The following is a 27740-nucleotide window of genomic DNA, read 5'->3' as shown; positions in this document are numbered from 1 at the left end:
ACATCTATCTATCTAGACATCTCTATATCTTGACATCTATCTAGACATCTATCTAGACCTCTATCAATCTATCCATCTAGACATCTGTCTATCTGTCTATATATCTAGATCTAACAAAAGATCAATCTCTATCTATCTACCTAGACATCCAACTAGACATCTAGCTATCTATCTTGACATCTATCTAGACATCTATCTATCTAGACATCATCTAGACATCTATCTATTTATCGATCTATCCATCTAGACATCTGTCTATCTATCTATATATCTAGATCTAACAAAAGATCAATTTCTATCTATCTATCTATCAAGACATCTATCTAGACATCTATCTAGACATCTATCTTGACATCTATCTTGACATCTATCTAGACCTCTATCTAGACATCTATCTATCGATCTATCCATCTAGACATCCATCTATCTAGATCTAACTAAAGTTCAATCTCTCTATCTAGATATCTATGTATCTAGACATCTATCTTGACATCTTTTTTGGTTTGAACAAATTTATTGACACTAAAAACAGAAAACAATCATGACAATCTCAACAGCAATTAAGCACATTCACAATATTATATTCCAATATTACGTTTTTAACAGCAAACACAAAGTGAGGTTTGAACAAACCCTCTCGAAAATCTTATTAGCAATCAAGCATATTCACAATTTCATTATATAACATCTTTGTTAGTGTCAATAGATCCGTCCAGGCCAAAGTCGATTGTCCTCGGTCTGAACAAATCCACCGACACCAACAGCAGCAAAACAAACACGACAATCTCAACAGCCACCAAGCACATCCACAATTCCCTATATCTGACAATATGACGTGACGATAAGACGTTTTAACATTTTTTCCTGACATTTTCAACATCAACCAAACAATTTCAGAGTTATTTTCTTTTAACAGTAGTTAACCAGCGTGTAAAAGGCAATACTATCCATCTATCTATCTAGACATATATCTATCCATCTAGACATCTATTTAGACATCTATCTATATATTTTGAGCCTCAGCACATCACTAAGGCTCGTATGACGTCAGAGCAGCGCGACTGAATCATTAAAGTGAAACATATAATGACGTCATAAAGATAACCGCGGCCCCCCATCTGACGTCATGAAGTTAACCACACCCTCTTTGTGCTTTGACTCTTCTATGAAAGCGTCTTTTCTTCTTCCGCCGCCGCTTCTCTGTTGTTGTGAAGTGAAGAGTTCCACCAAAGATCCAGAAATGAACAATCGCCATTTCAGCGCCAAGGAGGACGACCTCTATTCCGGCTACAATGACTTGAATCCACTTTTGGACTGCAAGGTGATTTCCTCTTGTTGTTACAGAGTTGACCACCAGATGGGACTAAAGGTTCACCGCTAGAATGCGTTCAGAAGAGCCTCGATGATAGTTTAAGGCCCCGGCCTTAATAGGAAAGTTAAAGGGACTGTGTGTGTCATTTGCCCACCGGATGTCGCTGTAGTCTGTCGTGCTGCTGAAAACGACACTCAGAGTGACCAAAAGGCGCCTGCCACCGGTTCTTCCTGTTAAGATATCCCCTCCTCCCTCGTTCTGGGTTCAGGTCTCACGGGAGGGGCGGGCCCCCTGTGGTGGAGTTGTCGCGGCAACCTTTGATGCCAAAATGCAAGCGAACGCCCCCCTTTCCCTAACCTCGCATTCCACCAGTATCGGTCGGATAACATATCTATGCGATTGACTTAAAACACAGTATTTACTTCACATGTTTTGACATTGTTTGAACTTTTTTCTTCAGTTTTTTTTACACGTTTTTTTCTTCTCTTGTTTCATTTTCCCTCTCTCTTTTTTCATTTTTCCTGGTCTTTTACTTCTCTTTCCTTGCCTTTTTTCCTTTTTTCTAGACTACTTTTTCTTTTATTTCTGACTTTATTTTTTATTTCTATATTTTAATTTTTCCTGGTCTTTTACTTCTTTTATCTTGCCTTTTTTTCCTTTTTTTCTCTAGATTCCTTTTTCTTTTGTTTGTGACTTCATTCAGGAAGGGTCTTGTGAACAAATGGCAGTTTTTTCGAGGTTTTTCCTTGTTTTGGCTAAGACAATGGTTGGAAAAGGTTAGGGGAAATGTATTTCCTCTGCATTCTTTATCCATCCATCCATTACCTGCACCGCTTATCCTCAGTAGGGCCGCGGGGGTGCTGGAGCCCATCCAAGCTGTCTTCAGGCAGCGGGCAGGGGACACAGAGACAGACAACTCACTAAGGACAATTTGGACCAGTCAATTAACCTTACATGCATGTTTTTGTAACGTGGGAGGAAATCCACACAAGCACAGGGAGAACATGCAAACTCCGTCCGGAGAGGCTGCGGTAGCTGGACTTGAACCCTGCGCGCTAACCACCCAGCCGCCGTCCTGCCCTACATACTTTATATATATTTTTATTCTGCTGATTTTAGGAGTTGGAGAGTGATCCTACCCTCCAAGAAACCATCAACAGCAGTCAAGGAAAAAGCGCACATTTACAACCGGTGTGTATCATCACTACTTTTAACATATTGGTATTAAATCTATCTATCTATCTATCTATCTAGACATCTATCTATCTAACTAAAGATCTATCTATCTATCTAGATCTAACTAAAGATCGATCTATCTATCTATCTAGATCAAACTAAAGATCGATCTATCTATCTAGCTCTAACTAAAGATCTATCTATCTATCTAGATCTAACTAAAGATCTATCTATCTATCTAGATCTAACTAAAGGTCTATCTATCTATCTAGATCTAACTAAAGGTCTATCTCTCTATCTAGACATCTATCTATCTATCTAGATCTAACTAAAGATCTATCTATCTATCTAGATCTAACTAAAGATCTATCCCTCTATCTATCTAGATCCAACTAAAGATCTATCTCTCTATCTATCTAGAGCTAACTAAAGATCTATCTCTCTATCTATCTAGATCTAACTAAAGATCTATCTCTCTATCTAGCTCTAACTAAAAATCTATCTCTCTATCTATCTAGATCTAACTAAAGATCTACCTCTCTATCTATCTATCTATCTATCTATCTATCTATCTATCTATCTATCTAGAGCTAACTAAAGATCTATCTATCTAGAGCTAACTAAAGATCTATCTATCTATCTATCTATCTATCTATCTATCTATCTATCTATCTATCTATCTATCTATCTATCTATCTATCTATCTATCTATCTATCTATCTATCTATCTATCTATCTATCTATCTATCTATCTATCTATCTATCTATCTATCTATCTATCTATCTATCTATCTATCTATCTATCTATCTATCTATCTATCTATCTAGACATCTAGACATCTAGACATCTATTAAAGTTATTGGAGAACTAATAACCGATTTTCCGCACAGTATACCGGACATCCGACCGACTCAACCGCAGAGGGCCGACCTTCAACCTCTTCCTCTGGTGTAAGTTTGATATGTTTGGTTTCAAAATAAGATATGAAAATATACAAAAAACAGCTGTATTTTGCGTCGACAGTGTCGCACTCCCGTGCCACCTTCGGTGAGTCGGCTGATGACGTCTGCGCAGGTGAGAAAATACAAAAGGGGCTTGAGACGGAGCCAAAGGGCACACCCTGGGAGGAAGACGCAAATGGGAATTTTATATGAACGAAATCTGGATTTTGACATGCAGTGGAAAGTCGCATTTGTCAGGACCAGAACGGAGACAGGACTCACTTGCGTTGCGTTTTATCGGAAGAAAGAGAAAGGGGTGCACCCACGATCCTGTGATAGCTGGACGTGGGAAGCAGGTCGTTTTGACTGCGGAAATGGCGAGCGATGGTGGTGTTGGGAACGAAAAACGGGTCAGTAGCCGGGACAGTAGAGCAAAAACGTGGTCGGGGTCGGAAGCGTGTCGTAAGTCAGGTAAGGAGAGTAGACGTGGTCAGGATCAAAAAACAGGTCGAAGCCGGGGAACAGACGGAAGCAAAAACAGGTGGGAGTCAGGGTTGAAAAAGCTTGCCTAGAGTACACTGAGGTTCGCAGACGGACTGACAACAGGTGACAGATAGACGTGGGTTTAAATAGTGACAGGGAGCCAATCAGAGTCCGAGGCAGTTAGGGTTAGGGTTAGGGTTAGGAGCGGGCACAGGTGATTCATATTGGTAATCATGACAGCATGAAAATTTGAATATTGCATTATATGGACTGGAAAATGTCAAATAATAGGGTTGAGTTACTATTTTTTTTCAGGAGGATATTAAAAAACAATATTTACTTAAAAATTGCATTTTTGAATATTTTGTTGTACATATAAACAACAATACATTTAATATTGACAGATTAAAATAGTGATTACTCTTTAAATAACTAATGAACTTTTGAGGGACTATTTTGATCATGAACAGAAAAACAATTAGATATATTTTATATTGGTGTCAAGACCAGAACAGAGACAGGACCCACTTGCGTTGCGTTTCTCACCATTTTTATTGGAAGAAAGAGAAAGGGGTGCACCACGATCCGGGGACAGCTGGACGCGGGAAACAGGTCGCTCTGAACGCGGAGGTGGATCTTTGGTGGCGAGTGATGGCGGTGTCAGGGACGGAAAAAGCAGGTCGGTAGCCGGGACAGGAGAGCAAAAACGTGGTCGGGGTAGGAAGGAAGTGAGTCGTAAGCCAGAAAAGGACAGAAGACATAGGCAGGGACAAAAAGAGGTCGAAAGCCGGGATGGGAGAGCAGATGTGGTCAGAATCAAAAACGGGTCGAAGCCGGGGAACAGACGGGAGCAAAAACAGGTGGGAGTCAGGGTCGAAAAGGGCTTGCCTAGTGTTCACTGAGGTTCGCAGCAGACTGACAACAGGGGACAGACAGGAACGGGTTCAAATACTGACCGGGAGCCAATCAGAACCCACGGCAGTTGGTGCCAAAAGAGCGGGCACCGCTGAGTCACATCAGTAACATTTGCAAAGGTTTTAGGGCTGTAAAACGGTCGTCTCCGAATGTCCCTAACCCACCCTTAGAAAAATGAGTAAAGTGGTCCCTTTGAAAAGAGAGCAAGAAGAGAATTCAATTGACTTTATATACGTCTAGGGTTGGAATTGGAGGCCATTTTGACAAAATTGTGAAGATGTAAACGACCTCGTTTGCGTCATGACGTCACCAGTGACACGCTACTTCCAACATTTTCTTAATAGTCGCGTCAAAAAACGATTATAATTCCGAAAAGAGAGTCAAATAAATTGTGTTTTCAATGTAAGCACTCTCTGTATTAAAATAAAATGTTTTTAATTTTTTTTTGTATGGAAGTCGAGCGGGGCGACTCGACCTACGTCCGCCATCGACGCGGCGGGTTTCACGTCCTCCCCCGGCCGACGTGCGTCCAGCAATTTTCCAATGTTTGGATAAAATGGGGATAACGGATCTTTGGAAATGCTTTTAGACTTCCCCTTGGACTCCCTGGGACAGTCTAGGCGTCCTGCGCCCCCACTGCAAGTCGCTAAAGAGGACACGTAAGTCAAATTAGCCTATTAGCGTGCTAGCTTATTAGCGTGTTAGCGTATTAGCGTGCTAGCAGTGACGTCATCTAATTAATGGCGTCCCGTTGATTGAATTGGCCCTTAGAATTCACGCTACTACTTTTACGTAGTACTTTGTAGTATTACTCTAAAAGTATTTATGTAGCATTTCTACGCCAGTATTTCTGTTTTCACAATGGTAGTTTCATAGTGGTACTATAGATTTTATGGTATACAGGTATCTGCAATTTTTTTGTACGATTTCTGTCGTATTTGTTTAAGTATTTCAGTAGGCTTTTTGTAGTATTTCTGCAGTATTTTGTAGTATATATATATATGCAGGATTTTTTGGTATTTCTGTAGTTTGTAATATTTCTGCAGTATTTTGGGGGGGATTTTGTAGTATATCTGCAGTATATCTGTTGTATTTTTTAGTACACCTGCAGTATTGTAGTATTTATGTGGTAGCTTTTGTAGTATTTCTTGAATATGTTTTGTAGTATTTCTCTAGAATTTCTGCAGCATTTTGTGGTATATATATATATATATATATATATATATATTTGCAGGATTTTGTCGTATTTCTGTAGTTGGTAGTATTTCTGTTGTATTTTTGTAGGACTTTTGAAGTATATCTGCAGTATATCTGTAGTATTTTTTAATACAGCTGCAGTATTGTAGTATTTATGTAGTAGTTTTTGTAGTATTTCTGTAGTATGTTTTTGTAGTATTTCTGTAGAATTTTTTGGTTGTATTTCCGCAGTATTTTTTGGTAGTATGTTTGCAGTATTTCTGTAGCATTTTCATAATGGTAGTTTCATAGTAGTACTATAGATTTTATGGTATATCTGCACTTTTTTGTAGGATTTCTGTCGTACTTTTTAAAAAATATTTCAGTAGTCTTTTTGTAGTATTTCAGCAGTATTTATTTGCATATATATGCAGGATTTTGTCGTATTTCTGCAGTATTTTTGCAGGAATTTTGTAGTATATCTGCAGTATATCAGTAGTATTTTTTTAGTACATCCCAGTATTTTAGTCCTTTTTTTAGTAGGTTTTGTAGCATTTCTCTAGTAGTTTTTGTAGTATTTTTGCAGTATATCTTACGTATTTCTGCAGTATATCTGTAGTATTTCTGCAATATTTTATAGTTTATATGCAGGATATTTGTCGTATTTCTGTAGTTTTTTTTGAAGTATTTTTGTAGTATTTTGCAGCATTTATGTAGGAATTTTGTAGTATATCTGCAGTATTTTGATTGTATTTTTGTATTACGACTCTAGTATTTTTCATAGTATTTCTGCAGAATATCTGTAGTATTCTTGTAGTATTCCTGCAAGATTTTTTTAGTAGTACTGTGATCTTTGAGGTATTTCTGTAGGTTGTAGTATTTCTGCAGTATATTTGTAGGAATTTTGTAGTATATTTGCACTATATTTGTTGTATTTTTTTAGTACATCTGCAGTATTGTAGTATTTCAGTAGTAGTTTTTGTAGAATTTCTGTAGTCTTTCTGCAGTATTTTTGTAGTATTTCTGCAGTATATCTATAGTATTCTTGTAGTATTTCTGCAGGATCTTTGCAGTAGTACTGTGATTTTCGTGGTATTTCTGTAAAATTATTCTTTTAGTGCTTTTGCTGGATTTTTGTAGTATTTCTGCAATATATTTGTAGTATACCTGTAATAATTTTGTAATATTTTTGCAGGATTTTGTAGTATATCTATAGTATTTTTGTAGTATTTCTGCAGGATTTTCCTGGTTTTTATGCACTATTGTTGTAGTATTTCTGTACTATTCTTATAGTATTTCTGTGGTATTTTCTTGGTACTTCTGCAGTGTTTTTGTAGTACATCTGTCGTATTTTTGTCTAAGTACGAGGTGATTTTTGTTTGAAGGCCCGAGGAGAAACTCAAGGTCTTGGAGAGGAACGTCAAAGACTTGATCAGCGAGAGCTGCTTGGCTCAAAGTTTGGGAAACTCGCAAATGGTCATCAACTTTTCAGGGGTCTCCAAACTGCGGCCTGGGGGGCTCATTGCGGCCAGCGGGACGGTCCTTTGAAAGTTTAAAAGGGACGATTTGTATTATTTAGCTCCTCCCGGTGGTACAAAAAGGAGGAGGAAGAGGGAAATAGAGAGATTTAAAGGCGAGAGCCGTAGAAAGAGAAAGACTGATGTAAAGAGAGAAAAGATTGAGAAAAAGAGCTAGATAGAGTGAGAGTAAAGAGAAAGAGAAAAAGAGTGAAAAAGAAAGGAGAAAGGTGAGAAAAAGCTAGAAAAGAGAGAATGGAAGAGAGATAAAGTAAGAGGCAGAGAGAGAAAAGGGTAAACGAGAAAGACAGTAATATAGCTGCAGTGACTCGTCAACATCAATCGGACCCGTTTCAAACCGCAGCCCGGGATCGAAACCCTTCGCCGGCCCGATTTGTCCCCACGGGCCGCACGTTTGACAGCCGCGCTCTAGGGTCTTTATGCTCGGCGTCCGGTCCTGATCCTTGACCGCGGTCTCTGGCCAGGCTCTGGAGATGGCCAAAGAGGCCGAGAGGGAGGAGAAAATGGCGGCGAGGCAGAGGGAACAATCGGGAACCGGAGAGCAAGGCGACGCCGACCTGGCCTATGTGGTGAGTGCGACCGCCAGAAGGAGACCATGACGGAGATTCCTATCTATTATCTCCGGTTCAGAGGAAGGCTTCGGACCTCAGCTGATAAGAGAAAAGTCTAGATGGGACTTCCCTTATTAGCTGTGTCTCTTTCTCTCTCTTGCTCTTTTTCTCTCTCTCTCTTTCTCTTTCTCTATCTCTCGCTCTCTCACTCTCTTTCATCTCTCTCTCTCTCTCTCTCTCTCTCTCTTTCTCTCACTTTCATCTCTCTCTTTCTCTCTCTCGCTCTCTATCTCTTTCATCTCGCTCTCTCCTTTTCTCTTTCTCTCTTTCTCTTTTTCTCCTCCTTTTCTCTCTCTTTCATCTCGCCCTCTCTCTCTTTCATCACGCTCTCTTTTTCTCCTCTCTTTTTCTCCTTCTCTTTCTCTCTCTCTTTTTCTCTCTCTTTCTTTCTCTCTCTCTCTCTCTCTTTCATCGCTCTCTCTCCCTCTCCCTCTCTCTCCAATACGCCGGTCCTCAGGTTCTTCTCAACTTGGCGAATCAATACGAGAAGAAGGAGATGTTCCCCGAAGCTCTGGCCGCTTACGCCGACATCATTAACAATAAGATCTTCAGCAATGCAGGTGAGTATTTCTGAAGTATTATATATATATATATATATATATATATATATATATATATATATATATATATATATATATATATATATATATGCAGGATTTTGTCGTATTTCTGTAGTTTGTAGTATTTCTGCAGTATCTTTGTTGGATATTTGCAGTATATCCGTAGTATTTTTAGTACATCTGCAGTATTGTAGTATTTCTGTCGTAGTTTTTGTCGTATTAGTATAAAATATACACTAATATGACTGTTTTGAGCTTAGTCGAGCAAAAATATACACAAAAATCATTGTTTGAGCCCAATCGAGCAAAAAATATACACTTAAATGACTGTTATGAGGTTAATCAAACATAAAAATGCAAAAATATACACAAAAATGACTGTTTTGAGCTTAATCGCGAAAAAAAATGCACAAATATACACAAAATGACTGTTTTGAGCCCAATCGAGCAAAAACATACACAAAAATATCTGTTTTTGGCTTAATTGAGCAGAAAAATGCAAAAATCTACACAAAAACGACTGTTTTGCACCCAATCGAGCAAAAATATACACAAAAATGACTGTTTTGATCCCAATCGAGCATAAATATACACAAAAATGTTTGTTTTGAGCTTAATCGAGCAAAAAAATGCAAAAACATACACAAAAATGACTGTTTTGAGCCCAATCAAGCAAACATACACAAAATTGACTGTTTTGAGCCCAATTGAGCATAAATATACACAAAATTGTCTTGTTTTCGGCTTAATTGAGCAAAAAAAAAGCAAAAAATTTTCAGGAAAATGACTGTTTTAAGTCCAGTCAAGCAAAACAATACACAAAAACGAGTGTTTTGAGCTGAAAAGAGCAAAAACGAAACGCAAACCACTGTTTTGCGCTCAGGTCGGCTGAAAGTGAACATGGCCAACATCTGGGTCAAGCAGAAGAACTACCTCCAAGCCATCAAGTATTACCGCATGGCTCTGGACCACATCTCGGACGACTACGCCGACACCAAGATGAAAATCCTGCAGAACATGGCCACCGTCTTCGTTCTCCAGGGCCGATACGCCGAAGCCGCGTCCGCCTTGGAACACGTCATGAGCAAGAGCGCCAAGGTCAGGACCGGCTACAACCTGGTCCTCTGCTACTACGCTAACCGAGACGTCCCGGGCATGAAGAAAGCCTTTCGCGAGCTCCTCCGGGTTCCTCTCCACCTGCGCCGACCGCACAAATACGTTGCTGCTAACGTGAGGAGAAACGCTTCCTCGTTTGAACGGGGAAGACATTTAAGCTGGGGGTTTCTCACTCTGGAGATCCAAATTCCACAACAATTGTTTGGAACCGATACCACCTTCACCGTTCCACTGTTAAATGACATCTAGTATCGTGGAGCAGCCCGAGAAATATGTCCCAAAATATGTGAAACAAGATGCAGAGAAGTCTTAGCGAGAGCTCGTTTACCGTAAATTCCGGACTATAGAGCGCACCTGATTACAAGCCGCACCCACTACATTTCGGGAGGAAAACCGATTTTGTACATACACAAGCCGCACCTGTATATTAGCCGCATGCGCCAACATTGAAAAAACACGAAATTAACCCTTACCCGATACAGTCCAAACAACACAGCCGGCATAATGAACGGGAAATGATACCGGTACTTAAGATTTAATGCAGACCTGCAGAGTCCAGGTGCCCGTCGAAAGTAATCCAAGGAAAAAAGTGTATATTTCCAAAGGTAAGGGTGGGAAAATGTTTAAGTTAAAACTTATATAAACTCTATGTTGGCAAAATTACTCAAATAAAAACAAGCATTAAGGTAAATAAAATTCCCAAGCGGGAGAGCCCTGTCGGGTGGCCATTCTAGGCAAATGCCTCGGCAGAACTGACAGCTCCCGGTGTTAACTTTATTCAGACAGGAAACAGAAAAAGAACACCGGAATGCGACTTCAAAATAAAAGAGTACAAGACTGATAAACGTACAAGAGATGCAATTAGACTGATTATCGGAACGTTACTTCATGTGTGTGTGTGTGTGTGTGAAATATTGTTTTTATATTTAGGAATATAAAAACAAGTTATATTCACACAGTGAATTCTGACAAATATTACAACCAAAACGACCAACCTATCAGAAAAATATATATCCACTATTGTCGGCCGTGTCCACAAACACGTCTCACCTTTACTCCACTTCCCGTCAGTTCGCGTTTGCCCCGCCCCTTCTTTTTCATTTGCTCGTACAAAACACATCAGAATAAGTTTCTAAAATAAATCCATTACAAAAATATACAATTGCAAATACATATTATACACATATTTACAAAGAAAGACGGTACACCGAGAGAGTTTTCAAAGCTTTAATAATAATAATAATAATATAACTTTCATCCCAAACCGTGCCTGTGAAGGGTAGCAAAACGCTACTAGCAACACGCTCGCGTAACAGTAAACGGGTCTGTTAAAAAAAACATACCGTACTTGTATTATGCACGTTAAACCGTACTCATCTTCCTACTTGTGACTGACGTCATCAAGGTCGTCTTCCTTCAATAAGGGAATGAGACTTTGTCACATAGACGTGGACTCACGTTCCCTTATATAAAAACACACTAGCATTAACCTCGCAAAGTAAATCCTATATCGAACTGCTCGACTGCGTTAAACTCGAAAGTTGCGTCATGTGCCTTCCTTTTTGCAATTTGCATGATGAGGATATGTCTACGCTAATTTGGCGGCCGTTAGAAAAATGACATAAATTGGCCGCATCACTGAATAAGCCGCAGGGTTGAAAGTTTGGGAAAAAGGTAGCGGCTTATAGTCTGGAATTTACGGTAATTATCTTCATCAGCGTACAAAACAGGTCTCATTTGTCTTCAGAGACAATTAGCTTTTTATATCCTAATACAGCATCTCGTATTACTTTCGCCCGACCCCCTCGCGATGATGCACGTGTTTATCTCAAAATGCACGCTACCAGACAGAATGTTTTGTTCTTTTTCGATTTTCCCAATTTCCAAGAACTGTTGCGGTCGGCTCGACCGCATGTTCCCCGCTGAGCTTGGCAAAGAAGAATGTTATTCCTTGGCAGGCCAAGGCGATTATTAATAACATTCGCTGACATTTACACTCGGGAGAAACAAGCCGGGAATTTCCCGTTTTAAACTAATGCTTTCCCCTAATGTGCATCGGCTCGCTACAACGGGTCAGGTGTATCGACTTTTCGTTCTGTGTACATTGTTACAAAGAATGACAATACAAAGGAAATTATAAAATTATTATAATTATAATGTCAGCTTGACTCCAATAATCCACAACAATATATCACGCTAGGGACACGACACTTTGTTCCTCAAATGACCACCTTTGATGAAATTCTTTAGCCGCCTCGCTGTTTGACATGGAACATGGTCTGGCGTGAAGACTGCCGGGCGATCGAGACGAGTAAGGAACCACGCGCATTCACTCGGCCACGTAGCTGTACGAGAGGCCCCAAACCATGACACTTCCTCCTCCACCCTCTTCACTGACACACCTTTGGAATATACTCTTTCTCCAATGTGTCGGCCAATATCATACTTCCCATTGTTGTGGATTATTGGAGTCGAGCTTGACATATGGAGAACGCATTAGTTTAAAACGGGAAATTCCCAGCTTGTTTCTCCCGAGTGTTAATGTCAGCGAATGCAAAAAGTCTCGTGGTAGCGTGGTATAGGCACGACAAAATGTCCTTAAAGTGTTGAGCTGTGAAGATGGTATCACTTCAAAACGATTCCCTTATTTAGAAGTTGTTCTCTCATTTTGATCTCCACTGTGTTTTATTTTGAAGGTGACACAAGAGTGATCAATGCCACCCCAGAAAACTTGTCCTTTTTCCTTCTTTTTTTACCCTTTTGCTTTTTTTCTTGCCTTTTTGTTCTCTAGTTTCCTTTTTATTTTGTCTATTCTTTCTTTTTTTCCTAGGTTTTTACTTTTTTTCTTACCTTTTTTGTTCTGTAGTTTCCTTTTTATTTTATTTATTCCTTCTTTTTCTCTTTTTTCCTAGGGTTTTTACTTTTTTCCTTGCCTTTTTGGTTTCCTTTTTATTTTATTTTTTCCTTCTTTTTCTCTTTTTTCCTAGGTTTTTACTTTTTTTCTTGCCATTTTGTTCTCTAGTTTCCTTTTTATTTTATTTATTCCTTTTTTCTCTTTTTTCATAGGTTTTTACTTTTTCTTGCCTTTTTTGTTCTGTAGTTTCCTTTTTATTTTATTCCTTCTTTTTCTCTTTTATCTCCTAGGCTTTTACTTTTTTTCTTGCCTTTTTTGTTCTCTAGTTTCCTTTTTATTTTATTTATTCCTTTTTCTCTTTTTTCCCTAGGTTTTTACTTTTTTTCTTGCCTTTTTTGTTCTCTAGTTTCCTTTTTATTTTATTTATTCCTTCTTTTTCTCTTTTTTTCAAGGTTTTTACAGTTTTTCTTCCTTTTCCCTCTGTTTTTTCCCCTTTTTTATTTGTTTGTTGTTTCTTTTTTGATTTCGGTCTTTTTTGTATTCATGTTTTTGCCCCTTTAAATCACAAATTCTTTCAAAGCGCGGAAGGGTATGCTTTGCGTTTCAGGACGACGTGCGAAACAAGATCTTGACGGAGGTCATGGAAAACGACAAGCTGCATGAAATGGAGAGAGACTTGTAAGCGTTATCGGACATTCTCCCCCCGGGGTTCGAACGTTCCTCGTGTCGATCAAACCTTTCGTCCTTTTTCCAGAAAAGCTCGCGCCGAGAAGTACGTGACCGCGTCGGCCAAGCTGATCGCTCCGGCCGTCGAGGCGTCTTTCGCGGCCGGCTTCGATTGGTGGGTTTTTTGGTTTTTCTTCTTTGGTTCCCTCTCGTACCGCCGGATGGATTTTGAGGGTCTTTGGGTGCGCCAAGGTGCGCGGACTGCGTGAAGGACTCGCCGTACGCCGAGCTCGCCGACGACTTGCAGTTGAAGAAGGCCATGACCTTCTTCAGGCACATGGACTTTGAGCAGGTCAGAGATTTCCATCCTCTCTGTCATAAAATCAATGATATGTGGCCCGCAATATTTAACGTGTCCCAAAAATAAATTCACCATTTGACCAGATGATGGCAGTAGCCCTTTGGCCACCTTGCTCTTGGCTTTTTGTAAGAATGTGAGCCCATTCCATTTCTGACATGGAGACTGTAAATGGGAAAAAAAGGAAAGTTGACTGTGAGGGCACCGCTTCCTAGGCAAGTGGGATTGGAGTATTTTCTTCAGCGAAACCGAAATTAAGTGAGTCTGCCTAATTTGCCAAGAGTCTGTGTCTGTTTTCAAAGAAACAGCGGCCAGGCCAAACATGCCGACTATTGTTGTTGATTTTTGGAGTCGAGCTTGACATAAGGAGAACGCATTAGTTTAAAACAGGAAATTCCAGGCCTGTTTCTCTCGAGTGTAAATGTCAGCGAATGTTATTATTAATCGTCTTGGGCTGCCAAGTAATAACATTCTTTTTGGTGTGGAACATGCGGTCAAGCCAGGAATTTGGATGTCAGGCCGACTCCAACGAGTTCTTGGAAAGTGTGTAATTGTGGAAAATCAAAAGAGGACGAAAACATTCTCTCTGGTAGCGTGCATTTTGAGATGAACACGTGCGTCATCGCGAGGGGGACGTGCTAAGTAATATGAGATGTTGTCGGAAGATATAAAAAGCCAATTGTCTCTTAGACGAATGAGAACTTTGACGAAGATAATTAAACGGCTCTCCCTCTCCCGCCAAGACTTCTCCCTGCATCTTGTTGTACATGTTTAGGGGCGAGGCAATAAGCTCTGCTCCGAAACTATGACAAGCTAACCGTAAACAAACACTGAAAAAGTGAAGCGACTGGAAGCTTTTTAAACGGCACAGTGTTGGGTCTAAAAAGGATGTGTGGGAGAGCTCTAAAAGTTGGCTAATGCTAGAAAATACACCAGGCATGAGACTTGTTGAGTTTTCTTTACAACTGCAGTTAGAGGGGGAGCTCAGAGGAGCGAGGAATTTACCCGCTTTCTCTGCTTGCCAGTCAAAACTCCCTCTGACTCTTATTAAAGTCACAAGTAGAATAGAATATACCTTTATTGTAAGTACTGGAATGTTGAGACAAAGAGAAAAGGACCATCCCCCTGGAAAAGTACCAACACTTTTAAACAAAGACAGGAAGACTAGGAGACGCCAAAAGGGCCATAAAACTGATTAGAAATACACACCTTGAGCAAATACGTTTAAGCCTACTTTACACACAGCAGTGCTTTTTCACGAGACCCCTCAGAGTCAAATGAAAATGCTACAAGGGCGAGCTACGAGGTCACTACACACTGAAGCACTGCACACCTTCGATGGAAAGTGAATTTATGTAAGAGTGTATGTTAGGTGGCATGGGTATGGAAAGAAAGTGCAAGCGAGAAAAGAAATGAAGATCAGTGGAAAAGGTGAAGCAACTGGAAGCTGTGAGATGAAAGAGCCGCTTCTCTAGAAAGAGACAGAATTCCGAATACAAAAAGCGAACTGGAAACGAACGCTGTGAAAAGGTGAAGCAACTGGAAGCTGTGAGATGAAAGACCTGCTTCTCTAAAAAGAGACAGAATTCCGAATACAAAAAGCAAACTGGAAACGAACGCTGTGAAAAGGTGAAGCAACTGGAAGCTGTGAGACAAAAGAGCCGCTTCTCTAAAAAGAGAAGGAATTCCGACGACAAAAAGCGAACAGGAAACCATCGCTGTGAAAAGGTGAAGCAACTGGAAGCTGTGAGACAAAAGAGACGCTTCTCTAAAAAGAGACGGACTTCCCGTCACTACGACTGAATGCGGGAGAGGACTGACGCACACACTGTGTGCTGTAGGGGGCAGGAGAGCCCACGCTGACATACCCCATATGAATGATATAGCGTATGCCGCTCTTCTGTGCGTGGGCACTGCCCCCCTTACCGCCCCCCCTGTAACACCCCTGAAGAGTATTATTTTGTGTTTTGCCACAGGCCACCACCATTTTGAAGGAAGTGGCCAAGCAGGAGAGCAGAGTCAAAAGTGCGGCAGCCAACAACCTCTCCAGCATCTTCATCCTGGTGAGACTTTTTGACACACTCCAAAAATACTCTACTACAAAAATACTACGAAATACTACAGAAATTTTACGATGGAAATACAACAGAAAGAATGCAAAAATACAATTAAAGCGATACTACAAAAATCTTCTATGGAAATACGACAAAAATACTACGAAAAAATAAAACTACAGTAATACTGCAATACAGAAATACTACAGAAATACTACAGAAATGTTACTATGGAAATACTACAAAATACAACAGAAAGAGTGCAAAAATACAACTACAGCGAAACTACAAATATCTACTCTGGAAATATGACAAAAGTACTACCAAAACTAAAACTACAGTAATACTGAACTACAAAAATACGACAGAAATACTACAGAAATGTTACTATAGCAATACGACTAAATACAACAGAAAGAGTGCAAAAATACAACTAAAGCGATACTACAAAAATCTACCCTGGAAATAGGACAAAAATACTACAAAAATTAAACTACAGTAATACTGTACTACAAAAATACTACAGAAATGTTACTATGGAAATACAACAGAAAGAAAGCAAAAATACAACTAAAGCGATACTACAAAAATCTACTATGGAAATACGACAAAAATACAACAAAAAATAAAACTACAGTAATACTCTACTACAGAAATACGACAGAAATGTTACTATGGAAATACTACAAAATACAACCGAAAGAGTGCAAAACTCCAACTAAAGCGAAACTACAAAAATCTACTCAAGGAAATATGACAAAAATACTACAATAATAGCTAGTATTTATTGTGCTTTTGACTTTATTTTTGAGAAATGTAAGACTTTAAATTTAGTTATTGTTTTTAAATGTTACAATATTTTAAAGTTTTGTTTTGTAATGAAATGTGAAAATGAGTTTACACACTGTACTTTCACTATTGTACTATATTTGAACCTAAATTGCTTGAAATAATACATCGAATAATCCTTAAATTAAGTTGAATGCAGTGGTGTTTATTCCAGAGACTTAAAGTCAATTTCTATTGTTTTACAAGTGACTTCACACAGTACAGTAGGCTATGTCTACTTGATTAGTTGTCCACTGTGTATTTTCCTGCTCTTTTTCAAGTAAGGGAGAGCGTTTCTGTCCCTGCTAAGCGGTTTTACTTTGGGTCGGTTCTTTTTTTGGAAGAAGTATTGCGCGGTCCAACGGCGCAGTCCCTTGTCCTCGCCAGGAGAGGGACTACGAGCAGGCGGAGCGTTACGCCGATCTGGCCATGGACGCCGACGGCTACAATCCCGGAGCCTTCGTCTGCAAAGGAAACTCTGAGTTTGTCAAGCCGGACTACGACAAGGCCGCCCAGTTCTACCTGGAGGCGCTCAGGAACGACTCCTCCTGCACGCAGGCCCTCAACAACCTGGGTGACCTTCTTTGTCCTCTGCGTAGAGAGAGAGGGGCGGTCTACTAGCTTAAAGGGAAAGGGTAAAGAAGGAAAGGGAGAAAGTCTCACCAAAGAGAAAGACTGAGGGAAAGAAATAGAGATTTCTGTTTATCTCTCACTTTATTTCTCCTATATTTCTTTTCTCTCTTTTTTTCTCTCTCTTTCACTCTGTCTTTTTCCATTTTCAATTCTCACTTTTCTCTCTCTCTTTGTTTTTCTTTCTATCTCCCTCTCCCTCTGTTTCTATTTTCTTAATTTCTCCTATCTTTCTGCCCTCTTTCTCTGTTTTTGTCAATTCTCGTTATCTTTCTCATCCTTTCTCCCTCATTTTGTCTTTCCTTCTCTGTTTCTCTGCTTCTTTCTCTTTGTCTCTTTCTCCTCTGCCCCCCTATTTCTTCACCCTTTCTCCTTTTCTCTCTCTCTCTTCTCTCTGTCACTCTTTCTCCTTTATTTTTCCTCTCTCTCTCTCAACTCTTTTTAAATGTTCAATTCTCACTTTCCTCTCTCTCTTTGTCTTTCTTTCTATCTCCTTCTCCCTCTGTTTCTATTTTTTAAATATTTTTATTTTTTGCCCTCTTTCTGTTTTTGTCAAATTTCTTTATCTTTCTCACCCTTTCTCCCTCATTTTATCTTTCGTTCTCTGTTTATCTGCTTCTTTCTCTTTGTCTCTCTCTCTCTCCTCTGCCCCCCTTATTTCTTCACCCTTTCTCTTTATCTCGCTCTCTTCTCTCTGTCACTCTTTCTCCTTTATTTTTATTTTTCCTCTCTCTTCACTCTTTTCAATTTTCAATTCTCACTTTTCTCTCTCTCTGTGTCTCCCTCTCCCACTGTTTCAATTTTTTTAAATTTCTGCTATCTTTCTGCCCTCTTTCTCTGTTTTTGTCAATTCTCGTTATCTTTCTCATCCTTTCTCCCTCATTTTGTCTTTCCTTCTCTGTTTCTCTGCTTCTTTCTATTTGTCTCTTTCTCCTCTGCCCCCCTATTTCTTCACCCTTTCTCCTTTTCTCTCCCTCTTTTTCTTCCCTCCTTTTATTTCTTCTGTTTTTCTCCTCTGTCATTCTCCCTCTCTCTCCTCTCCGTCACTCTTTCTCCTTTTTTTCTTTTCTTTTTCCTCTCTCTCAACTGTTTTTCAATTTTCAATTCTCACTTTTCTCTCTCTCTCTCTCTCTTTGTCTTTCCTTCTATCTCCCTCTCCCTCTGTTTCTATTTTTTTCATATTTTCTATCTTTTTGCCCTCTTTCTCTCAGTTTCTGTCAATTCGCTTTATCTTTCTCACGCTTTCTCCTCTCTCTCACTCTCCCTCTCTCTCTTGTCTCTTGTCACTCTCCTTTATTTCTTTTCATTTTCCTCTCTCAACTCTTTTTCAATTTTCAATTCTCACTTTTCTTTCTCTCTTTGTCTTTCTTTCTTTCTCCCTCTCCCTCTGTTTCTATTTTTTTAATTTCTTCTATTTTTTTGCCCGCTTTCTCTGTTTTTATCAATTTGTCAAGAGAAAACATACATTTAACTGGAAGGGTCTCGTGAAAAAGCGCTGTTATGCCGTTAAAACAGCTTCACCTTTTCAAAGCTCCTTTCCAGTTTGCTCGTCGTTGGCGGCGTGTTTGGTCTGGCAGTGCCTCTCGATTAGTCGGACGCAGTTGTTTCAGATTTTGGTGAAAACATTTTGGAGCAGCCTGAGAAATATGTCCCAAAATATGAAAAACAAGATGCAGGGAGAAATCTTGGCGTGAGAGGGAGAGCTCCTTTAATTATCTTCATCAGCGTACAAAACAGAGGTCTCATTCGTCTTCAGACAATTGGCTTTTTATATCCTAAGACAACATCTCGTATTACTTTCGCCCGTCCCCCTCGCGATGACGCACTTGTTTATCTCAAAATGCACGCTACCAGACAGAATGTTTTGTCCTCCTTTGATTTTCACAATTTCCAAGAACTGTTGGGGTCGGCTTGACCGCATGTTCCCCGCCAAGAAGACTGTTATTACTTGGCAAAGAAGAATGTTATTCCCTGGCAGCCCAAGGCGACTAATAATAACATTCGCTGACATTTACACTCGGGAGAAACAAGCCTGAAATTTCACGTTTTAAACTAATGCGTTCTCCTCATGTCAAGTTCGACTCCAATAATCCACAACAAAAATACTCCAATTTCCACTTGATCTAGAAGTGGCAGCCCTCACAGTCAGCTTTCCTTTTTTATGTCTAGTCGCCGTGTCGGAAACGGGGTGGGCTAAAATTCTCACGGAATACCGAGGGAAAGGTGGCCAAAGGGCTGCGGCCATCAACTGGTGAAATTCTGAAATGTTTATCCGTACCGATCAATTTAATCCTGGCGGGTTGTGGATCAGTAAGTATGGGGTGACGGGCCGTAACTGGCCTTTTTCAATTTCCCCATCCTGACTATTCAGCCTGCCATTCTTTCAACTGCCTTTATGAAATTCCCCCTCTGTAAAAGATTTGAGGCGCTCGGCGACCTTGTAGTTCGCCTTTGTAGCGTATACATTTAACTGGAAAGGGTCTTGTGAAAAAGCGCCGTTGTGCCGTTAAAACAGCTTCACCTTTTCAGAGTTCCTTTTCAGCTAGCTCGTCGTCGTCGGCGTGTGTAGTCTGGCAGTTCCTCTCGATTAGTTGGACGCAGTTGTTTCAGATTTTGGTGAAAAAATACTCCAATTTCAACTTGACTTAGAAGTTTAAAACGGGAAATTCCAGGCTTGTTTCTCCCAAGTTTAGATGTCAGCGAGTGTTATTAATAAAAACACTCGATGACATCTAAACAAGCCTGGAATTTCCTGTCTTAAACAAATACATACCTAATTGGTATAATGGCGGCGCCCTCTGGCTGCGGCTGCATCGACCCGCTACAACGGGTCAGGTGTATCGACATTTCGTTCTGTGTACATTGTTACAAAGAATGACAATACAAAGGAAATTATTATTATTATTATTATGTGCTCTCATTATGTCAAGCTCGACTCCAATAAACCACAACACCCTCGCAGTCAGCTTTCCTTTTTTATGTCAAGTCGCCGTGTCGGAAACGCTAAAATTCTTACAGAATACCAAGGGAAAGGTGGCCAAAAGGTTCCTGCTATCCACTGGTGAAATTCTGAAACGTTCACCCGTACCGATCAATTTAATCCTGGCGGGTTGCGGATCAGTAAGTATGGGGTGACGGGGCTCTAAATGGCCTTTTTCAATTTCCTCCTTTGCCAAGGTCTCACGTACAAGAAACTGAATCGTCTGGAGGACGCGCTGGACTGCTTCCTGAAGCTCAACGCCATCCTGGTGGACAGCGCCGAGGTCATGTATCAGCTGGCCGACACGTATCCTCCTCAAAAAAGACGGGAACGCCCGGATTTCGCTTCTCCTTCTCCGAAACTTCTTTAACCCCGTCAGCTACGAGATGATGGAGGAGCACCAGCAGGCGGCGGAGTGGCTGACTCAAGTCATCGGCGCCGTCCCCAACGACCCCGAGGCCCTGGCCAAACTGGGGGATCTGCACGACTCGGAGGGGGACAAGCCCCAGGCTCTGCATTACTACTGCGAGGTACCGACCCCGACGTTCCCGTTTTCGCCGTTTCGGGGATCACCGTCCTCGTTCTCTTCCAGTCTTTCCGACTCTTCCCCTGCAACATGGAGGTCATCGAGTGGTTGGCGGCCTACTACGTGCAGACGCAGCTCTACGAGAAGGCCGTGGATTATTTTGACCGCGCTATCCTGGTGCAGTGAGTCGCCGACACTGATAAGATTGTATAGCGACCCCTGCTGGGGTAGAAACACTTTACTATTTTAAATCCAACTGGTAGAAACGAAAACTCTTACAGTGCTTCAGAGAGAGGGAAAGAAAGCGAGGCAGGAAGAGATAAACTGAGCAATAGAGAAAGACGAAGGGAAAGAGAAAGGGAGAAAGAGCAAAAAAGAAATACAAGAGTAATGGAGATGGAGAGGAGGGGAAACAATAAGAGAAGAAAAAGATCGACAGAATAGAGAGAAGGGAGAGCGGGAAAGAAAGAGGCAGGAAGAGATAAACAAAGCAATAGAGAAAGATGAAAAGAAAGAGTAAAAGATAGAAGGAATACAGAAGTAATGGAGACGGAGAGGAGGGGAAACAATGAGAGAAGAAATAGACAAAAGAGAGAAAAAAAGAAGAAATAGAGGGAAAGAAAGAGGCAGGAAGAGATAAACAGAGCAATAGAGAAAGACGAAGGGAGAGAGGGAGAAAGAGCAAAGAAGAAATACAGAAGTAATGGAGACAGAGAGGAGGGGAAACAATAAGAGAAGAAAAAAAGAGACAGAATAGAGAAAGAAAGAAGAAATAGAGGGAAAGAAAGAGGCAGGAAGAGATAAACAAAGCAATAGAGAAAGACAAAGGGAAAGAGGGAGAAACAGTAAAAGAGAGAAGGAATACAGAAGTAATGGAGACGGAGAGGAGGGGAAACAATAAGAGAAGAAGTAGAGAAACAGAAGAGAGAAAGAAAGGAGAAAGAGAGGCAGGAAGAGATCAACAGAGCAATAGAGAAAGACGAAGGGAAAGAGAGAGGGAGAAAGAGCAAAGAAGAAATACAGAAGTAATGGAGATCAAGAGGAGGGGAAACCATAAGAGAAGAAATACAGAGACAGAAGAGAGAAAGAAAGAAGAAATAGAGGGAAAGAAAGAGAGGCGGGAAGAGATAAACAGCAATAGAGAAAGACGAAGGGAAAGAGAGGGAGAAAGGCAAAAAGAGAGACAAAATACAGAAGTATTGGAGACGGAGAGGGGGAAAACAATAAGAGAAGAAATAGAGAGATAGAAGAGAGAAAAAAAGGAGGAAGAAATAGAGGGAAAGAAAGAGACAAAAACAGAGGGAGAACAAATGGAGAGAGAGAAGGAGAAGAAAGGAAGGTTTTGATAGGGAGAGAAAGAAAAAATCGAGAAAGGGAGAAAAAGAGAGGGAAAGAAAGAAGAAATAGAAGGAAAGAAAGAGACAGAAACAGAGAGAGAGAACAAATGGAGAAAGACAGAAGAAAGGAAGGGATGAATAGGGAGAGAGAAAAAAATTGAGAAGGGAGAAGGGAGAAAAAGGAAATCGGGAGACAAAAAAAGAAGAAACAGGAAGAGAAAGGGAGAATAGAAAGAGTGAGGAAAACAAGAGAAGAAATACAGAATTAATGGAGACAGAGAGGAGGGGAAACAATAAGAGAAGAAAGAGAGACAGAAGAGAGAAAGAAAGATGGAAGACATAGAAAGAGAGACAAAAACAGATAAGAAATGGAGAGAGAAAGAGAGAAGAAAGGGAGGGGTGGATAGGAAGAGAGAGAAAAAAAATCAAGAAAGGGAGAGAAAGAGAGGAGATCGAGAGACAATAAAAAAGAAACAAAGAGGAGGAGAAAGGGAAAATAGAGAGTGAGAAATAAATACAGCTCCAGTTGCATTGCGAGTGGTGGCTGGCTTTGGCGGCATCCAGTGGACATATTTCAAACTCCACGCCTTTTTCTCTTGCACTTCTCTCAGCGTATTCTCATCGAGCGCACGCTTCATGAAACACGATGTTCCCGCTCGGAGCCTTCACTCTGAAAGAGTGATCCCAAGAGCCAAGAAGAAATCTGCGGGTTTAAAAGTGTGATTTGTGTTTCTCATCAGAGCGAGCGAAGTCAAGTGGCGGCTGATGGTGGCCAGCTGCTACAGGAGAAGCGGTCAGAACCCCTGTAGCCATTATCCCCTTTTGACTCCAGACTCAAGCTTCTCCTCTCCTTCCAGGAAACAGTGAGAAAGCTCTGGAGACCTACAAGGACATCCACCGCAGGTTCCCCGAGGACGTTCAATGTCAGGCATCTGGGCGGGCGCCACAGAATCCGTCTTTGATTTCCCGACGAACGTAAAGGTTTTGTGTTTGTGCGAGGAGGTCTCCGGCTTTTACTGCAGCTGTGTCGCTACATGGACCTGAAGGAACCTCACCACTACGCCGACAAACTCCAGGAGCTGGAGAAGATGCAGGAACTCGCGGAACAGGTGACGGTCTGCTTTCAGTTTGTGAGCTTTTTCTCTTTTACTTACTCTTTAGCGCCCTCTTTCTTCTCTTTTTTTTCATTGTCTGTTATTCTTTCGCTCCTCGCTTGTTCCTTTTTTTCTCTCTTTCATTCCTCCCACTCTTTCTCTCTCTCTCCCCTTCTCTCTTTTTGTTGTCTTTCATTGACTCTTTTTTTCTATCTCTTTGTCCTTTCTCCCTTTGGTCTTTCTCTCACTGTTTTGTTTTTCTGTTTGTTTTGTCTCTCTCTTCGCTCTCTAAATATAATTGTCTCTTTCTTTCCTTATTGCTCTTCCCCTCGTTTCTTTCTCTTTTGATGTTTCTGACTTTTTCTATTTTCCCTTTATCTCTCTTCCTCTTTTTCTTTATCTCCTCACTTTTTCTTTTTACTTTGTCTTTCCTTTCTCCCACTCTTTCTCTCCCTCCCCCTTCTCTCTTTCTTTTTTGTTCTTTCATTCTCTTTTTCTGGTCCCTTTCTCTGTCTTTGTCTCTTCTCCCTTTGGTCTTTCTCACACTGTCTTGTTTTTCTTTTTTTTCCTCTGTCTTTCATTTCTTCCACTCTTTTTCTCTCTCCCCCTTCTCTCTTTCTTTTTTGTTGTCTTTCATTCTCTTTTTTCTGGTCCATTTCTCTCTCTTTGTCTCTTCTCCCTTTGGTCTTTCTCACACTGTCTTGTTTTTCTTTTTTTCTGTCTTTCATTCCTCCCGTTCTTTCTCTCTCTCCTCCTACTCTCTTTCTTTTTTGTTGTCTTTCACTCTTTATTTTTTTGGTCCCTTTCCCTCTCTGTCCCTCCTCCCCCTTTTGTCTTTCTCTCACTGTTTTGTTTTTCTGTTTGTCTCTTTGCTCTCTCTCTTTATAAATCTCTTTCTTTCTTTGTCTCTCTCTTTGCTCTCTCTATACATAATTCTTTCCTTCTCTCTCTTCCCCTCTTTTCTTTCTCCTTTGATATCTTTCTGACTCTTTTTCTATTTTCCTTTTATCTCTCTTCCTCTCCTTTTTCTTTCTCTTTCAGTCTCTGTCCCTCCTCTCCCTTTTGTCTTACTCTCACTCTCGTTTTCTTTCTCTTTGTCTCCCTCTCTCTGTCCGGATCTTTCTCTCTTTCTCCCTTTCTATATGACTCTCTATCTGTCATTCTATATCTTGTTCTTGCTCATTCTCCCCCTTTCATTCTCCTTTCCATTCTCTCTCTTTCTCTTTGTTTCTTTTCTGCCACGTGGCCCCCGAGCTTTAATTCATTTTTGAATGTTTCTTTTGTGTTTATTCTTTATCTTCTGCAGAGATTAAAAGCGGACCAAGAAGAAAAAAGCCTACTAAACGATGGCGGTGAGCTGGATATAGGTCAGTGCAACTGAAATATTTTGCGGACTATAAGGCGCACCTCAAAAGATTTCGAATGAGTTACTAGTTCTACCAGCAGGTGGTGCTCACGGTTTCCCACACAAATTCATTCTAAATGGCTTCATTCCGTGATTAGCATTTATAATGAAGGAAGCAATACTCTAAACATATTGTATTTTGAGCTTGAAATGATCGATTTTCCAGTCGATTGGTTTGGATAATGATGGATCAGTCTTTAAGGTAAATAATATCGACACACAAATTAGTAATGCACGTGGTTTGTTTACGAAAACAAAAAAAATCAATAAATAAAGTAAACATGTGGCAGGATATGACAGAAACCCATGTAAAGGAGGAAAAAGAGGTTGGAGGAACGGAATTCTGTAGCAAGAATAAAAGTACTGATCAATAAACCTGGTTTTAAAGGTAATCTACTCATTTTAAGGGTCAATATTCATTTCAATCGCAGTTCAGCATGAAATATTTTCCCAGAACCCCAAAGGCAGGTAGTTGCGTTATATTTTGGCGGAGGTCTGAGAAGAAATGGGGGCACCCTGGGGGGAGCACATGGCCTCAGAGGAAGCCAAACCAGGTTTTGATCCTTTTTGGCAGTGGATATCGAGGCTCTTCTCATCCAGATGACAGGGACGGAGAGAACCATGGGCTTTCCAAGCCTAGTGGCTCTGGGTTGATACTTTTAAAAATGAAATTCTCAGCAAGGCAGTACCCTACAGCCTTATATATCAAAATATTTTTCCAAGAAATTATTTCTGCCGGTGCGTTGTAACATCTGGTGCACTTTACAGGCTGGAAAATGTATATTTGTGCACCTTTTATATGAAAATAATCGACAAAACACAAATCCGGACTGTGCGCCTTAAAGTCTGAGAATAGGGTACATTCTGATCTTAATAGAACCCAAAAGGTATAAATGTTTAATGAGGTAATCATGACACTTTCTGCTCTATAAACCGGTCGTGTGTGGGCTATGGACCCCGTTTTCAGAAAGCGCCACCTCAGTGATGTCACTTCCTGTTTCCGGCGAGTCCGACGAAAGCCCCGGCAACTCCAACAAAATCGGTGGGTAAGAGGACTATTGTAAATATAATGTGCATTTTCTAAAAATATTGAACATTACTGGGACTTTACAGTTGGGTTATGTGTTTTCTTTGCTCCGGTTAAGTTATACAAGTTTCGTAGGCACTGAAAATAAGAATTCGATTTTGAAATTGCTAAGAGGACAGTGAGCGAAGCCTTCAGATAAGAGAATTCCATCCCAGTTGTAAAACCCTCCAATAAGTTTGTCTTTTTTATGAAATCTCCAAGGTTACAAATAGTAGATCAGCCCTAAGGGATGTGATCATCAAAGGGCAGTGTTGTGGATTAACTATAAGTCAGCTTCGAGCTGACAACAGACATCTGGTAGGATGTTATGAGATAATGTTGATACAAGAAATCACAAGTTGTTGACTACCGAGCCGAGGCTGGAAAAAACACTTTGGATTCCGAGAAAAAATACTTTCGATTCCGAGATAAACATCACGTGATCTTATTGAACTCAAGCGTCTCTTGGACAAATTTTGAACTTGGTTTGAATGTTAAATAAAGGACGTTCCCTTTCTTCCATATTTCTGTCTCTGCGTATATTTTGGGGCGACGCCCAACGACGTCCTCTCCAAAAGCAGCAACACGATTGGCCGATAGCGACACGGATATAATAGTCAAAACAACAAAAAGTGCGCGAAATAAGTAACAGGCACTCCATAAGATTGCCTTTGCAGTTATCCAATAATAAAAGAAACTTAGCTTGAGAAGACGAGCTGTATTGTCGAGTTGGTGTGACACACAAGTCCCTTTGATGTTCCCCTTTTTATGATTGTGGTTTGAATATTGCTGAATAAAGGACGTTCCCTTTCTGCCATATTTCTGTGTCTGCGTATATTTTGATATTTGCCATCAAGTGATCTCAAGTAAGGACGCTTGGAACGGTCTTCAGGTTACCTCAAAACGTTTGTCTCTCTTCGACTTACGGTCCGTTACGCCCCGAAATAACATCGAACCAGCTTATAGTAGCCTAGCATAGCGATCAAAACTTAATTCCCTTCCGGGTCAGATACCTGTCCAACACAAGCATTTCTACCTTAATACATGCGCTAATTTATGTGCGCCACCCCATGGAATAAACAAGAATAACAATTCATGACACCAATACATTTTGGCAGTGCACACGCTCTGTTCCTCCTTTTAGATCACAAAAAACTCTGAAGTTGGCACACGTGAGGGAACCTCCCCTTTATGCCAACGCTGTTGAGAAATATTTCAAGTCGGTCCCTGAAAATCCACTCCCTCCAAAGTCTCCCATGCTAGCAGTACCGTTGTGCCGAAAAATGCTATCGTTGTGTGAGTGTGTGTGTGTGTGAATGGGTAAGTGTAAAGCACATTGTAAAGCGCTTTGGGAGTTCTTCAGTGACTTGAAAAGTGCTATATAATATGCAGGCCATTTACTATTTAGCATCTTGATTATCCTCAAAACGTTTGGAGGCAGACTCCCTATTGGTGTGTGAGTGTGTGTGTGAATGGGTAAGTGTGAAGCACATTGTAAAGTGCTTTGGGAGCTCTTCATTGACTTGAAAAGCGCTATATAGATGCAGACCATTTACCATTTAGCATCTTGATTATCCTCAAAACGTTTGGAGGCTGACTCCCTGTTGGTGTGTGAGTGTGTGTGTAAAAGGGTAAAGTGTGAAGCACATTGTAAAGCGCTTTGGGAGCTCTTCAGTGACTTAAAAAGTGCTATATAATATGCAGACCCTTTACCATATCTTCTCATGAGCTAAATTTGTTATTTTTTAATGTTTGCAGACGTGTCCAACGAGGACCCACCGGCTGACCAGACCACAACCGGGTCGGAAAAACGGTCAGAGGGCGGTGTCCTTACCGAGGAGGAGCTTGGTGTCGAGCTTCTTCCAGAGTAGAAAGAAAAAAATAATCTCCTCAGTTAAAGGTGCTGTATGTAACTTTAAAATATTGTACTTCTGCACTGAAATGGTCATTGCGGCTCCCTTTGTTGAGCGTGCAAGTATGTGACGTTCTTTCTTAAACTCTTGCATCTTTTTGGGGGTTTGGGTTGGCATTTGGACTGTGTTTGAAACAGTCCTTTTCTTACTTTCACCATTCTCATCCTACAATTAAAGAGGACCTCGAGCGCACGTACGAA

The 27740-nt window shown here is 40.6% G+C and overlaps 1 protein-coding gene across 1 annotated transcript; it reads left to right on the top strand.

The window, feature by feature from the left end:
• The first annotated feature begins 1156 nt into the window (after nt 1-1156).
• LOC148352414 (intraflagellar transport protein 88 homolog) lies at nt 1157-27740 on the top strand. The gene is made up of 24 exons (XM_088353330.1): nt 1157-1321; nt 2432-2503; nt 3380-3439; nt 3513-3563; nt 5285-5351; nt 5418-5487; nt 7390-7480; nt 8007-8111; nt 8611-8713; nt 9597-9943; nt 13291-13361; nt 13438-13524; nt 13602-13701; nt 15684-15770; nt 16977-17163; nt 20397-20505; nt 20579-20729; nt 20792-20907; nt 22803-22855; nt 22920-22985; nt 23065-23171; nt 24463-24523; nt 25529-25603; nt 27386-27740. Exons 1-24 carry the CDS (start codon nt 1166-1168, stop codon nt 27496-27498), a joined length of 2505 nt encoding a protein of 834 aa, XP_088209456.1. The 5' UTR covers nt 1157-1165; the 3' UTR covers nt 27499-27740.

Source organism: Urocampus carinirostris, chromosome 14 (genome assembly GCF_059441175.1).
Source record: "Urocampus carinirostris isolate Australia breed hairy pipefish chromosome 14, RoL_Ucar_1.0, whole genome shotgun sequence".
In the NCBI taxonomy this organism is placed as follows: Eukaryota; Metazoa; Chordata; class Actinopteri; order Syngnathiformes; family Syngnathidae; genus Urocampus; species Urocampus carinirostris.
This window is presented reverse-complemented; position numbering and strand designations above follow the sequence as displayed.